We start from the raw sequence: 17,050 nt of genomic DNA on the forward strand, positions 1-17,050 counted from the left end.
TGGGAGGCCGAGGCAGGTGGATCATGAGGTCAAGAGATCGAGACCATCCTGGCCAAAATGGTGAAACCCCGTCTCTACTAAAAATACAAAAATTAGCTGGGCATGGTGGCGCACACCTGTAGTCTCAGCTACTCAGGAGGCTGAGGCAGGAGAATCGTTTGAACCCAGGAGGCAGAGGTTGTAGTGAGCTGAGATGGTGCCACTGCACTCCAGCCTGGTGACACAGCAAGACTCCGTCTAAAATATATATATATATAAAATATATATAAATATATATAATATATATAAATATATATAATATATAAATATATATAATATATATAAATATATATAATATATAAATATATATAATATATATAAATATATAATATATAAATATATATAATATATATAAATATATAATATATAAATATATATAATATATATAAATATATATAATATATAAATATATATATAATATATATAAAGCCATAAGAGAAAAATGATTAATCACATAATATCTAACTTCTCTCTGAAACAAAGAAGGCCAGAAGCAGTAGGAGACACATGCAAAGTACTGAAAGTAAGAAAAAAACGTTACATCCAGCAAAACTGTATTTTTATATTTTAATTAAGAAGATAAACATGAACATAAAGATATTCTCAGATAAATAAAAACTTATAAATTTTTTTTTTACTAGAAGATCTGCCTTCCAGGAAATAGTAAAGAAAGTCCTTCATGCTGAAAGCAGATAACCACAAACAGTAATGTGAATTCATACGAAAAAGGAAAATCAAACAAACAAAAGCACTGGTAGAGGTAATTATGCAGGTAATCAAGAGATAGTATAACTGCATATTGTACCTTCTTTATTCTCTAAGCTGATTTAAAAAGCAACTTCATGTATATGCAAAAGTACTATATATATTTAGAGAGAGACTATTGTTTGGCTTATAACATGTAGAAATGTAATAAATAATGTATTTGACAATAACAGTACAAAGGTGATGAGTAGGAATAAAGCTTTATTGGGTTAAGAAAATGACATGGTAACTCAAATCCACAAGAAGAAATGAAAAGAACCAAAAGGGTAAATAAGAAGGTTTAGAAATGTATGCTTGCTCTCAGTCTTTTCTCTCAGCTTCTTTAAAAGACATAATAAGATTATATAAAGTAATAATTACAAACAATGTGTTGTTGGGCTTGTAACATATAAAGATGTAATGTGGATAACAACAGTACAACAAAGGGTAGGACTGAATGGAGCTATGTAAGAGTAAAGTTTCTATATTTCACTGGAACTAAGTCAGTAAATATTTGAAATCCATTTTCTTTCTTTCTTTCTTTTTTTTTTTTTGAGACGTAGTCTCACTCTGTCGCCCAGGCTGGAGTGCAGTGGTGCGATCTCAGCTCACTGCAACCTCCACCACCCAGGTTCAGGCAATTCTCCTGCCTCAGACTCTTGAGTAGCTGGGATTACAGGTGAGTGCCACCACACCTGGCTAATTTTTGTATTTTTAGTAGAGACAGGGTTTCACCATATTGGCCAGGCTGGTCTTGAACGCCCGACCTCGTGATCTGCCCACCTCAGCCTCCCAAAGTGCTGGGATTATAGGCTTTTGAAGTCAATTTTTTTGAAGTTGGTTTTTCTTCTTTAACCTGTTAATATAGTGGATTATAATAATTTTCAAATGACAAACCAGCCTTGGATTACTAGAATAAGCCCCATTTGGCAGTGATGTGTATTTATTTTCATATATTGCTGGATTCAGTATGTTAATACTTTGTTGAGGATCTTCAAGTCTATGTTTGTGAGGAATATTGATCTGTAGTTTTATTTTTTTGTACTGGTTTTGGTATCAGAGTCATACTGGCCACATAAAATGAGTTGGGATGTTTCCTCTTCCATTTTCTGGAAGAGTTTGTATAGCATTGGTTTTGATTCCTTTCTAAATATATGTGTATACACTACACCTATATCTATTTCTATATCTATCTCTATGTATCAAAAACCATAAATTCACATTGATACCTCCAATTTCAATTCAACCACAAGGTTCACTGTTGCCGCTGCCCCTTTCCATATTTGTAACTCCCTTCTCCAATTGTGAAAGACCTACCTCCCATTATCTTTGATATATTTGCTTATTTTTTCACTCTCCCTATAAATAACCAATCTCCCAACCCACTGGACACCTCTTTGTATATCTCCATGGCTCCTACTCTGTCAGCCATATCTTTAGCTCCTTTGTCAGCCCCATCCCCACCTCTTAAATGGCATTTTCTGATTGTTTATTATTATTCCATAAAAATGCACTTTAAAAAATATAGTGAACTTATTTCCAACAATATTCCTAGATTCCTAATTTTATTAGTTTATCTGAACATTCTTTGAATTTTCTGCATACCCAATAATGTTGTCTGTAATAGTTTTATTTCTTTCATTTCTAAACTTTATACCTTTTATTTCCTTTTCTTGCTTTATTGCACTGGTTAGGACTCAGTAAAAGGCTCACAGAAGGCATCATGCTTGTTTTTACCTCAGAGGGATCCTTTCATAATTTCATGATTAAGTATACTATTTGTTGTAGGTTTTCTGTAAATATCTCATATAAGATTTAGGAAGTTCCCCATTGTCTCTAATTTGTTAAATGCTTTTTAAAAACATCATGAATATGACTAGACTTTGTTCTTAAAAATTTTTTTAATTATGAATAAATGTTAAATTTTTGTCAATTTTTATTATGTCTGCATTTATAGAGGTAAGCATATGATTATTCTTCATTATTATGTTAATGTGGTAAAGTACATTAACTGACTTCAAAACTGAAAACAACTTTGCATTCCTGGAATAAGCCAAACTTGGTCATGTTGTATTATCTTTTTTAATATCTTGCTGGATTGGTCTGATAATATTTTGTTTAGGACTTTTCTATCTGTGTTCATGAAAAAGACTAGCTTATTTTTTTTTTCTTGTGGTGTCTTTGACAGATTTTGGTATCACAATTATTTTGGCCTCATAGAACATAGCTGGAAAGTATTCCTTCTTTTTCCAATTCTCTAGAAGAGTTTTTTTCAAGATTAGTGATAGTGTTATTTTTTTTTCCTTAAATGTTGATAAAATTCCCCAGTGATAAGATCTGGGCCTAGAGTTTTCTTTGTAGAAAGGTTTTAAGTTACAGATTCTTCTTGTTTTGTTTTGTTTTGAGACAGAGTCTCACTCTGTTGCCCAGGATAGACTGCAGTGGCATGATCTTGGCTCACTGCAACCTCCATCCCCCAGGTTCATGCCATTCTCCTGCCTCAGCCTCCCGAGTAGCTGGGACTACAGGTGCCCACCACCATGCTCGGCTAATATTTTGTATTTTTAGTAGAGACGGAGTTTCACTGTGTTATCCAGGATGATCTCCATCTCCTGACCTCGTGATCCGCGCACCTCAGCCTCCCACCTGGGATTACAGGTGTGAGCCACTGCGCCCGGCCTACAGATTCAATTTTTATAGGAATTTGTCAGTTTCATCTATATATTAAAATTTATTTGCATAAAGTTCATAATATTCTTTCAATTTTTTTTTCATTTTGTTTTTTTTTGAGGTAGAGTCTCACTGTGTCACCCAAGGTAGAGTGCAGTGGCGTAATCTCGGCTCACTGCAACCTCCGCCTCCGAGGTTCAAGCGATCCTCCTGTCTCAGCCTCCTGAGTAGCTAGGATTACAGGTGTGTGCCACCACACCCGGCTGATTTTTGTAGTTTTAGTAGAGATGAAGTTTCACCATGTTGGCCAGGCTGGTCTCGAACTCCCGATCTCAAGGGATCCGCCTGCCTCAGCCTCCCAAAGTACTGAGATTACAGGAGTGAGTGACTGCGCCCGGCCCCCTTTCAGATCTTTTTAATGTCTATAGGACCTTTAGTGATATCCCCTTTTTAATCCTCATATTGGTTGTTGGTATCTCCACACTCTTAATTTTTTCTTCATCAGTCATGCCAAGGGTTTGTCTATTTCGTGTTTTCAAAGAATCAAATTTTGGCTTTGATGATCTTTTGTCTGTTTTCTATTTTATTAACTTCTGCTCTTATCTTTATTTCCTGCCTTTTATTTGAATTTAATTTGCTGTTCTTTTTCTAACTTCTTGAGATGGATGCTTATGTATCTTTTTTCATTTCTAACACAGTATATGTATTTAAGGTTATACATTTCCCTGTATGCATAGCTTTAGCTGCATCCTATATCTGTATTTGTAAAAAATGTTACACATGTCATTCTAACATATATCCCTAATTAGAGACCAGTGTTTTAAGTACTTGTAAAGTGATGAAACAAATGGCTGTTTTCCTGGACTGGTGAGCTTGGGCATCAGAATCACTTTCTGTACTTTCATCTGCATCTCCACAGTCACTTGAAGACTAATTATATTGCTGAAGCTGAGGAGGCTCAGCAGCTCTCATTAATAATGTCCGTGGGCCAGGCGCGGTGGCTCACGCCTGTAATCCCAGGACTTTGGGAGGCCGAGGTGGGCGGATCACCTGAGGTCAGTAGTTCAAGACCAGCCTGACCAACATGGAGAAACCCCGTCTCTATTAAAAATACAAAATTACCCGGGTGTGGTGGTGCATGCCTGTAATCCCAGCTACTCAGGAGGCTGAGGCAGGAGAATCGCTTGAACCCGGGAGACGGAGGTTGCGGTGAGCTGAGATTGTGCCATTGCACTCCAGCCTGGGCAACGAGAGTGAAACTCTGTCTCAAAAAAAGAATTTGTGTTACTTGGGAGGCTGAGGCAGGAGAATCGCTTGAACTCAGGAGGTGGAGGTTGCAGTGAGCCGAGATCACGCCTCTGCACTCCAGCCTGGGTGACAGAGTGAGATTCCGTCTCAAAAACAAACAAAAATGCTTGTGTTTACATAGCACTTTCACTTTCCACACATTTTTACTTTTCCTTCCAATGATCTGTTATTTGCTAAAGTCAACGGTCAGTTTTGGACTTTACATGACCTCCCTCTGACATCTAGTACCACTGACCACTTCAACCTTTCAGAAATTGTTTAGTTCCTTGGCTTCTTTGAGATAATTATCTGATTCCAAGTTCTCTTTGTATCTTTATTTTCAGTCTTTCATCGGCTCCTCTTCTTTCACCAGTCTCTTAAATGTTGGTCTTCCCTCTGCTGTCCAATATTCTTCTCAGATTCTACATAGGCCCTTGGTGATCTAATCTATGCCTCTGACTTCCTCTACTTTCTAATTCCCCGAATCTTCATACTCAGCCCTGACTTCTCTCCTGACCTCCACACACATACATCACACTTCTGGGCACGTCAAATATCACATGGCCAAAATGGAACTTCATCTCTTTCTTCTCTCTGCCTCCGCTACTAAAGTCATGGTTTAGTTCCTAACCCAGCTTTCACCTTCACATCCTAACTGCTCTCCATCACTCCAATTTCCTTCCACTCTAATCCTTCCTCAATACTGTTCAGAGAGTTACCTTTCTGATCCCATTACTTTCTTGCTTAAATCCTTTCCGTTGTTTCTCGTCACCTACAGACTAAAGTCCAATTCCTTGGCATGGCATACACTACCTTCTACGATGCAGCCAACCTTTCCTACTCCCTCTATCATTGCTCAAATGTGTCCAGTGTTCCAGCCATATGAACCAACGAGCACTGTCCTATTTCATACCTCCATTTCATCATCTCCAACAAGTCCTTCTGCCTAGAATGCCTTTCTTTTTCAATGGCCTCTTCTCTCCAAATTCATCTGCTGACTTCTTACCCTTTCTATGCCTCTCCCTCTTAATCATGCCTCACATCTAATCTACTACTCTAGGACCTAGTGATTTTACTTTCTTTTTTTCTTTTCCTTTTCTTTCTTTCTTTCTTTCTTTTTTTTTTTTTTTTCAGACAGGGTCTTACTCTTGTCACCCAGGCTGGAGTGCAGTGGTGTGATCATGGCTTATTGCAGCCTTGACCTCCTGGGCCCAAGTGATCCTCCCACCGCAGCCTCCCAAGTAACTGGGACCACAGGTGTGTGCCACCACACCTGACTAATATTTTTTACTTTTTGTAGAAACAGGGTCTCCTTATGTTGCCCAGGCTAGTCTCGAACTCCTGAGTGCAAGCGATCCTCCTACATCAGCTTCCCAAAGTGCTTAGATTATAGGCATAAGCCACCACGACTTTACTTTCTAAAATCATTTGAATCCATCCACTTCTCCCTAACTGTATCACCACCACTATTATCTATGGTGTAGATATCCACAATAGCCTCCTCACCATTTCTACCCTCGCTCCCTTCAATAGTCTTCACTCTGCTGCCAAAGTAATCCTTCAAAAGGCAAATCCGGTCATATTCTCTGCCCTGAAAGTCTTCCATGATTTCAAGGAATAAGAAGGATAAATCCTTACAAGGCCTACAAGTTTCCATGCATTTGGGCCCCTGTGACCTCTCCAATCTCAGCCCATCTTTACCCCATGGTTTATCCTGGCACCACATTCCAGGCCCACAGACTTTCACGTTCTCTGACACCCTATGATTCTCCCATCTCTGGCCTTTGGATCCGTATCTGCAATGATTATCCCCACCAGTTGTGTCTGATTAACTCCTACTCACTCTTATAGGACCAAGCCTTTGCAAATACAGCCACCTAAATTATGCCGCCCCCTTCATTATTTCTCTCACAACAACACCATGTTTTTCGTTCAGTGGAACTGCAATTAGTAACTACATTTGTCTGTGCATTTGTTTTATTGTCTCTTTCCCCAAGTAGACAGTGAACCCATGAGGAAAGGAACCATCTCTCTTTTGTTCACCTGTATCCCACTGGCTGGCGGCATACTTGGCTCCGTGCCCCTTGTTTCCCCGGAGACTGATCACTCACTTACCTTCCCTGTGTGTCCTTTCAGGCTTGAGATGTTCTCTAGGCTCGTGGCGGTGTAAACGTGAATCACATTTCCATTGACTGCAGCAAACAGGTGACCTCCGTTGCTAAAGGAACACTATAGGGAAAGACACCAAGAGAGCAAGCAAGCAGGAAGTGAGCAGTCTAATTAGAGGTTACAGTCAAGAGGTGCTTTTCCCAACGAGTTCAGACTGAAACTACGTGTGAGGGTGGGAGTGGGGTGAAGGTGCAAATGAGACTGAGGAGTGGCTGACATTTTCAGACACTTTCATTATTCCTGTAACTCATAGTGGCCAGATGCTGACACTGTCAGGCCCACAAATCATTAAGCCGTTGGGACCACAAGCAATCATTTTGCCTGTAGAGGCACGTTTCAGAGCCGGGGAAGTAATTCCTGAAATCATTGCCTTGTTTCTGCAAGTCACCTCAGGGAAAGCTGATGCGCTCTTTATTACCTCTCACCATGGATGCTTATTTTTCCCTGGCTCCTCCGTCTCCAACCTCACCTTCTTAGCTGTGACTCTGATTCTGAGATTACTTTTCTTTTAAAATATTTGTTAATATTCCACAATTACAGACAGGACTTATCATAGCGGGGATCTCACAAGGTTTTAGGTTCAATGAAATAGTCTGGTGGACATAAGAAAATGGGGATGGAACCATATACTCAATAAGGTTGCTGGGAAAATAACTGGATTTCCTCCTTCCCCCTTTTTTTAAGCCACTGTAGTTCTCCAAGACAGATTTTGGTCCCACCTCCCCAGACCATGTTAGTTCCTGATATTTCAGCCGTGGCTTTCTAAGAAACTGGACTTTTGTTTTCAGCAGTTTTTTTTTACCTCTCCGCATCCTCTAACAGAGTATTCTTTGAAAGAACGTATATCATCAATGAGTAGATTCATGAGGCGTAGTTTGTCAGCAAACCCTACTACAATGAAGTGTCCAGATGGATGAAGGCTGATGGAATATGCCTCTTCTTGGTATTCCTTAAATAGTTCCAGGGTGCTGTGAAAAAGATGAATTACTGAATTGTAAGCCTAGCTCACTAAATCCTTCCAGTCATCTACTGTATCTGATATATATTGTTATCATCGTATTTGAGACACACTATTGTTTGCAATTGTTGGTTCCTCTCTTTTCTAGATCTTGGTTATTAGGGGATAATGTCCAGCGTGGAGCATGGTAGATAGGGAGACTGGTCAAGGTGTGGTCTAGCGATGCTGAAGACATAGCTCTGTTTATATTCCAAAATTCATGAGTATTGTCCAAGTATTTTTTCCCCAGAAGCCCCAGAAGTTGTACATAAGAACAAAGAAAACAGTAGGGGGTGGGGGTCCACCTAGGGTTGGAGCTTCCCAGGGAAGCTGTGCTGGAAGGTAAAGTCAGGAGGGAGTTGGGGGTTGTTGAGATAGTGATGTCCTGGGAGAAAGATGAGGAAGAAAGGGTCTGGAGAGCTCCCTGAAGCAAAGAGCAGTTCCTGGGGGAAACAAGGAGATAGGAGAGCTGGAGGGACCCAGGAGTTTATGTAAGAAGGTGACAGACTGAGGTGTTGTCTTCATCTCTTCATGTCCCCAGTGTCTAGCATGTGGTAAGCATCAAATAAACCACAAAGTAGTTTTCTAGCCCACGCAAGAGTGAGAAACAGGTAGGTTGACTGACTTGATTTTTTAAAAATCTTTTCCAACTGAAAGCTTCTAAATAATTAAAGTTTGGAACACTGTAATTAAAATAATTCACATAAATTCACAACTGGGGTCTTGCATAATAAAGTAGGCAAGCCTTTCATTCCTTACTTTGTTTCATAATTCCAAAGGCGGATGGATCGATCCAGAGAACAGGTGGCTATAAGGGGTTTGCGGATGCAGGTAGCTAGACCGGTGATGGGTGCTGAGTGCAATGGATACATCAAATACTCAAAGTGAGCAGGCTCCCCCTAGAGAAATCATACAGAACAAGATCCCGCAGAGTAAGCAAAAGGCTGGCTGTACATGTCAGCTCTAATTAGTTCCCATGAACATTAATTAGCCTGGGTGCACAGAAATCAGGCTGTGGCTAAACTGTTTGAATATTATGCATATTTTCCTGAGCCAATATTATTATTATTATTTATTTTATTTTATTTTATGTTTGAGATGGAGTCTCACTCTGTCCCCCAGGCTGGAGTGCAGTGGCGCAATCTCATCTCACTGCAAGCTCCGCCTCCCAGGTTCACGCCATTCTCCTGCCTCAGCCTCCCGAGTAGCTGGGACTGCAGGCGCCTGCCACCATGCCTGGCTAATTTTTTTTTGTATTTTTAGTAGAGACGGGGTTTCACTGTGTTAGCCCAGGATGGTCTCGATCTCCTGATCTCATGATCCGCCCACCTTGGCCTCCCAAAGTGCTGGGATTACAGGCATGAGCCACCACGCTTGGCTGAGCCAATATTATTTTTAAACATTATTTTAATGGCAATAAAATATTTTCTTCAATGGATATCTTAGAATTTAATTTAACCCTTCCTCTGCTGTAGGAACATTTAAGTGGCTTCCAATTTTTGTTATTTATTATAGGAATAACACTAGACTAAATATCCTTGCACAAGTCTTTGTATCTCTCTGATTATTTCCTTAGTATACATTTCTAGAAGTGGAATACTGGGAAAAATTGTATGAATGATTTTTAAGGATCTGGATAAATAATGCCAAGTTTCTCTCTGGAGAGACTGCACTAATTATCACCAGTAGCAAATGAGAGTTGGATGGATGATTTTAAATTGAAATGCATCCTACTGCACTGGTTATGTAGGTTACAGATGTCTGTCATCAGAGGCATTGTTTCTGGAACACCTGAATGAGGAGTGATCGTTGGGAAATTTAATGAGATGTACATATTTAGGTCTGTTCACAAGCCAAGACAAAGGCTGAAATGGATTTTTTTTTTTCAAATTCTGCCCCTCTGCCACTTATAAATTTATCTGCATCCACTCTATCCTACGCTAGTATCTCCCATCCAAGATACTAACCAGGCCTGACCCCGCTTAGCTTCTGAGATCAGACAAGATCAGGTGCATTCAGGGTGTTATGGCTGTAGACCCTACTATCTCAGAGAAAGAGATGCTATGCTGGGTAGGCAGGCACAGGTTATTGTTATTCTTCTCCATCTGTTATGCTTTCTTTCTCCAATATCTTTAACCTGCCTGTCTCTATGAGCACATTCCTATTAGCTTTTACACACTCAAATCTCTCTTGTCTTAAAAACAAAAGCAATGCTCTCTTCCCCCTCTGCCTGAGGAGTCATGCAATGATGGGGAATCACACAAGTGGGCTTACCGGTTTCACTGCAAATGCATGACCACAAACCTCCAGTGGGCATTTAACCCTGCCTGGTAACTCTACCATATTTTTCAATAAATTCACATTCTAAATATCCAAGATAAGTATTTCATACTGTTTATTCTCCTTTTCAAACATTCCAACCTTTTTCTTCCAATTCTAAATCTCATCTGATGACATTATCTCATATTTCCTTGCTTTCTGTGTCTTTGTTTTCATTTTGTATCTCAGAAGCAGACTTGCAGAGATTCATCATAAATTCATATAAGACAAATTTTATTTTATTTCGCTCCTTTCTTTCTCAATTTTTACTTCTGTTCCTCCCTATGATAAGTAGGCACCAACAAAAGGATTTCATGTATGTCACTGACTATATACATATGTGTTTTATATTTCTATAAATGATATTGTGCTTCAGATCTCTTTCTGTACTTTTACTTTTTTCTCAACACGAAATTTTTAAGGAATCATCTATGTTGCAGTATGTATAATTTGCTTCTAACTGATGTTTGATATTCTACAGTGTGCATCTAGCTACTTTACTTCTTCATTACCACTAGGAATGAACATGTGGATTGTCTTCAACTGTCCATTGCTACAAACACTATGGTGAATAACTTTGTCCATGTTTTTTTTTTCTTTTTTTCTTTTGAGATGGAGTCTTGCTCTGATGCCAGGCTGGAGTACAGTGGCGTGATCTCGGCTCACTGCAACTCCGCCTCCCAGGTTCAAGCGATTCTCCTGCCTCAACCTCCCTAGTAGCTGGGACTGCAGGCACATGCCACCATGCCCAGCTAATTTTTGTATTTTTAGTAGAGACGGGGTTTCACCACGTTGGCCAGGATGGTCTCGATCTCTTGACCTTGTGATCCACCCGCCTCAGCCTCCCAAAGTGCTGGGATTATAGGCGTGAGCAACCACACCTGGCCTGTCCATGTTCTTTAATGGCTCTGTAGGGTCAAATTCCTGGTATGTATCCAGTGCAGACTACTGGATAACAAGGTACATGCACTCTCTATTTGACCAAGAATTATCGGATTCCTTGCTAGAATGGCTGTATCAGTTTACACTCCCATCATCACCATATTAGGGTTATCATTCTCCCCTGTCCTCAGAAATCTCTGGTAATAAGTGGATTTTTAATTGTTGACAATATAGTAATGAAACTTCTTATAAAGAAGCATCTCAGAGTTGTATTAATTTGCATTTTTCTGTTCACAGGCAACAAAATTCCCTACGGCAGCACCCAAAGGCTTGAAATTAGCCATTCCAAGTGTGTCCAAAAAACTAAAGGAATCCATGATTAAACAAGTAAAGGTAGAAATGATATGCATCAAATAGAGAAGAACAAAAGGATCCCATCAATATAGGGATAGAACTGTAAGAAAATAGAAATTCTAGAGTTAAAAAGTACAATAACTGAAATGAAAAATCCACTAGAGGTGCTCAAGAATAGATCTGAACTGGCAGAAGAATTAGTGAACTTTATAGATCAAAAAAGATTAGCAATTTGAAGAACAGAGAGGAAAAAGAATTAGAAATTTACAGAGCCTCAGAAAAATGTGGGACACCATTAAGCACACCAACTAATGCATAAGGTGAATGCTAGAAGGAGAGGAGAAAGAGAAAGGAACAGAAAAAACATTTTCATAAATAATTGCTGAAAATATTATAAATTTATTGGGAAACATCAGTGTACACATATAGGAAGCTCAATGAACTCCAAGTAGGAAAAACACAAAGAGTTCCACAAACAGACACATTTTGGTAAAAATAATGAAAGCTAAAGATGAGAAGAAAATTTTGAAAGCATCAATAGAAAAATGACTGATCACTTACAAAAGAGCCCCAATAAGATTAATAGCAGATATCTCAGCAACAACAACGGAAGCCAGAAGAGAATGGGATAACATGTTCAAAGTGCTTAAAGAAAAAGCTGTCAAACAAAAATCCAGCAAAGCTATCTTGTAGAACTAAAGGTGAAAAAAAATTACCAAAAAAACTGAAAAAATATGTTGCTAGCAGATATGACTTACAGAAAATACTAAAGGAAATCCTTTAGGTTGAAAGCAAGTTACTCCAGATAGTAATTCAAATCCACACAAAACAAAGAGCACTGGTAAAGGTACTTATAAAAGACAATATAAATATATATTTCATCATCTTTTAGCTGATTTAAAAAGCAATTGTATGAAACAATATGCATATAATATACTGTTGTTGCTATAACATATAGAAATGTAATATATTTCCCAGTAATAGCACACAAATGGTGGGCGGGAACAAATGTGTACCGGATTAAAGAAATGACTTCAGTGGGAACTCAAACTCAAGGAACAAATGAAGAGAACCAGAAATGATAGTAAAGGTTAACATAAAAAGACTATAAATATATAATTGCTTCCCATTCTAACCTCAGCTTCTTTAAAATGTATAAAATTATATAAGGTAATAATTATAAGAATATGTTATTGGGGTTTGTAACACTCATAGATGTAATATGTATAACAATATTACCATTAAAAAGGGGAAAGGGAAGGTAGCTATGTGGCAATCACATTTCTATATGTTACTAGCATTAAGTTAGTATGAAATTGAATCAAACTAAATCTGATTATAATGAGTTAAAGTGTGTATGGTAAGCCCTAAGAAATAATTAAAAGTATATACGGAAAAATAATTAAAGATATTAAAACACTACCTTAAAATTTTACTTAATGTGAAAGAAGGCATGGAGAGGAACAGAAGAACAAAAACCCCATGATAACACACACACAAAAAGGTAAAATGGTAGATATAAATTCAACTATACCGGTAATAACATTAAATGTGAACTGATTAAACAATCCAATCAAAAGAGATTGTCAGACTGGATAAAAAAAGATTAAATTATATGATGTGTATAAAAGACACAGTTTGGAATCAAAGATACAAATATATTGAGAGTAAAAGGATGAAAAAAGATATACCATAAAACAGCAACAACAAAAATGCTGGTGTGGTTATAGTAAGATCAGGCAAAATAGGCTTCAATATAGAAAATGTTACTAGAAATAGAGACATATTTTATAATGCAAAATGGTCAACCCATCAGGAAAATATATTAATTGTAAAGATATGTGCACCTAAAAATAGAGCACCCAAATGTATAAAGTAAAAATTGTCAAGAATGAAGGGGAAAATAGACAGCTCAACAATAGGAGTTGAAGATTGCAATATACCACTTTCTTTCTTTTTATTTTTTTTTTTTGAGATGGAGTTTTCACTCTTGTTGCCCAGGCTGGAGTACAATGGCATGATCTCGGCTCACCGCAACCTCCACCTCCCGGGTTCTAGCAATTCTCCTGCCTCAGCCTCCCGAGTAGCTGGGATTACAGGCATGTGCCACCACGCCCAGCTAATTTTTTTGTATTTTTAATAGAGACTGGGTTTCGCCATGTTGGTCAGGCTGGTCTTGACCTCTCGACCTTAGATGATCCACCCACCTCGGCCTCCCAAAGTGCTAGGATTACAGGTGTGAGCCACCACACCTGGCTTTTTTATTTATTTTTTTTTTTGAGATGGAGTTTCACTCTTATTGCCCAGGCTGGAGTGCAATGGCACAATCTTGGCTCACCACAACCTCTCCCTCCTGGGTTCAAGCGATTCTCCTGCCTCAGCCTCCCGAGTAGCTGGGATTATAGGCATGCGCCACCATGCCTGGCTAATTTTGTATTTTTTTAGTAGACACGGGGTTTCTCCATGTTGATCAGGCTGGTCATGAACTCCTGACCTCAGGTGATCTACCCACCTTGGCCTCCCGAAGTGCTGGGATTACAGGCGTGAGGCACCACACCAGGCCATGCAATACACCACTTTCAAAAACAATCAAGACAAGCAGGCAGAAGATGACAAGAAACAGAAGATCTGAACAACATTAAAAACCAACCAGACCTAACAGACATATATAGAACACCCAACTCAGTAATAACAGAATATACATTCTTCTCAAGTGCATATAGAGCAGTCTCCAGAATAGATTATACGCCAGGCCAAAAACAAACCTTAATAAATTTAAAAGAATAGAAATAATACAAAATATATTCTCTAAGCACAGTGTAATTAAATTAATAATTAATAACAAACAGAACGAAACTGGAAAACTCACAAATAAGCAGAAATTTAACAACACACTCCTAAAACCAATGGGTCAAAAAGAAATCAAAAGAGAAATTCCAAAATATTTGAGATTAATGAAAATAAAGACATAACATAGCAAAATTTATGGTAAGCAATATTAAGAGGAGTTTTTTTCTGGCTGCAAATACCTACATTTTCAAAAAAGAAAGATCTTAAATGAATAACCTAATCTTCTACCTTAAGACACTGGAAAAAAAAAAAAAAAGAGCAACCTAAACCTAAAGCAAGCCAAAGGAAGGAAACAGTAAAGATTAGAGTGAACATTAATGAAATAGAGAATAGCAAAGCAATAGAGAAAAATCAATGAAACCGAAAGCTGATTCTTTAAAGAGATAAAAAAAATGGGGGGAGGAGGAAAATCATATTAATACAATCATAAATGAAGGAGGGAATATTACTTTTTTTTTTTTTTTTTTTTTTTTTTTTGAGACGGAGTCTTGCTCTGTCACCCATGCTGGAGTGCAGTGGCACGATCTTGGCTCACTGCAAGCCCTGCCTCCCGGGTTCATGCCATTCTCCTGCCTCAGCCTCCCGAGTAGCTGGGACCACAGGCGCCCACCACCACGCCTGGCTAATTTTTTGTATTTTTAGTAGAGACGGGGTTTCACTGTGTTAGCCAGGATGGTCTCGATCTCCTGAGCTCGTGATCTGCCCGGCTCGGCCTCCCAAAGTGCTGGGATTACAGGCGTGAGCCACCGTGCCCGGCCAAAAGAGGGAATATTACTATTAAGCTTACAGAAATAAAAAGGATCATAAAGGAATACCATGAACAATTGCATGCCACTATATTAGACAAATAGACAAATTCCTAGAATGACACAAAAACTGAAACTGGCTCAAGAAGAAATAGACAATCTAAATAGATGAAAATAGGTAAAGAGATTAATTAGAAAAAGAAACTTTCCACAAAGAAAAGCCCAGGCCCAGATGACTTCACTGGTGAATTCTACCAAACACTTAAAGAAGAATTAATACCAATTCTTCACAAACCTTCAAAAAATTAGAAGAGGCTGGAACACTTCCCAACTCATTCTATGAGGCCCTGATGCAAAAGCAGTCAAAGACATCACAAGAAAACTACAGATCACTATTTCTTATAAATATAGATACAAAAATCCTCAACAAAATACTAGTAAATTGAATATATTAATATGAAAATGATTATATACTATGGCCAAGTGGATTTTATCCCAAGAATGCAAGGGTGGTTTAACATCTGAAAATCACTTAGTATAATATACTATATTAATAAAGTAAAAACAAAAACTCACACAATCATTTCAATAGACACAGAAAGAAAAATTTGACAAAATCCAACAGCCGTTCATGATAAAAACATTCAACAAACTAGAAGGGAACTTTTTCAGCCTGATAAACAGTATCTTCAAAAAAACCTATAGACAGCATCAAACTTAATCGTTAAAGACTGGATGCAGCCGGGCACGGTGACTCACGCCTGTAATCCCAGCACTTTAGGAGGCCAAGGCAGGCGGATCACAAGATCAGGAGATCGAGACCATCCTGGCTAACATGGTGAAACCCCGTCTCTACTAAAAATACAAAAAATTAGCCAGGCGTGGTGGCGGGCGCCTGTAGCTCCAGCTACTCGGGAGTCTGAGGCAGGAGAATGGCGTGAACCCGGGAGGCGGAGCTTGCAGTGAGCCAAGATTGCGCCACTGCACTCCAGCCTGGATGACAGAGTGAGACTCCGTCTCAAAAAAAAAAAAAAAAAAAGACTGGATGCTTTCTCCCTAAGATTAGGAACAAGACAAGGATCTGCTCTCATCACTGATATTCGACATGATACTAGAGGTTCTAGCCATGGCAACTAGGCAAGGAAAATAAGTAACAGGCATTCACAGATTGGAAAGGAAGTCTAAAACTACCTCTATTGCAGATGTCATGATCTTATATATAGAAAATCCTAAGGAATTCACTAAAAACGCTGATAAAATTTGGATATTTGTCTCCTCCAAATCTCATGTTGAAATGTAACCCCAGTGTTGAAGGTGGGACCTGGTGGGAGGTGCTTGGATCATTGGGGGCATATCCCTCATGAATGGTTTAGTGACATCCCCTTGGTGATGAGTGAGTTCATGAGCGATCTGGTTGTTTAACAGTGTGTGGCATCTCTCACCTCCCTCTCTTGCTCCTGCTCTCACCATGTGATGTGCATACTACCCCTTCATCTTCCACCATGATTGTAAGCTTCCTGAACCCTTACCAGAAGCAGATGCCAGCACCATGCTTCCTGTACACCCTGCAGAACCATGAGCCAATTAAACTTCCTTTCTTTATAAATTACTCAGTCTCAGGTACTCGTTTATAGCAATGCCAGAATAACCTAACACAAAAACTACTGGAACTAATAAATGAGTTTGGTAAGGTTGCAGGAGACAAGGTCAGTATGCAAAAATTAATTGTATTTCTATACACTTAGAATGAACAATCCAAAAATGAAATTAGGAAGATAATTCAATTTACAATAGCATCACGAAGAAAAATTTTCAGAATATATTTAACAAAAGAAGTGCAAAAGTTATACTCTGAAAACTACAAAACATTCTTGAAACAAATTAAAGACAATCTAAATAAATGGAAAATATCTCATGCTCAAGAATTGGAAGGCTTAATATTGTTAAGATGGCAACAGTCCCCACATTGATCTATAAATTCAATGCAATCCCG

At 38.6% G+C, this 17,050-nt stretch overlaps 1 protein-coding gene across 9 annotated transcripts in view; it reads right to left on the reverse strand.

Moving 5' to 3' along the window:
- The window catches only part of CFAP57 (cilia and flagella associated protein 57), an 84,761-nt gene that overhangs the window by 50,754 nt on the left and 16,957 nt on the right, over positions 1-17,050 (reverse strand). For all 9 annotated transcript variants that reach the window (XM_055346487.2, XM_055346474.2, XM_055346481.2 and 6 more), the window contains exons 7-9: positions 8,666-8,805; positions 7,712-7,877; positions 6,856-6,969 (exon numbers count right to left, since the gene is read on the reverse strand). In XM_055346487.2, the coding sequence (XP_055202462.2) occupies positions 6,856-6,969; positions 7,712-7,877; positions 8,666-8,805 (420 nt within the window). The remainder of the gene's footprint in view (positions 1-6,855; positions 6,970-7,711; positions 7,878-8,665; positions 8,806-17,050) is intronic.

The sequence above is a fragment of the Gorilla gorilla genome, chromosome 1, assembly GCF_029281585.2.
Source record: "Gorilla gorilla gorilla isolate KB3781 chromosome 1, NHGRI_mGorGor1-v2.1_pri, whole genome shotgun sequence".
Taxonomy (NCBI): Eukaryota; Metazoa; Chordata; class Mammalia; order Primates; family Hominidae; genus Gorilla; species Gorilla gorilla.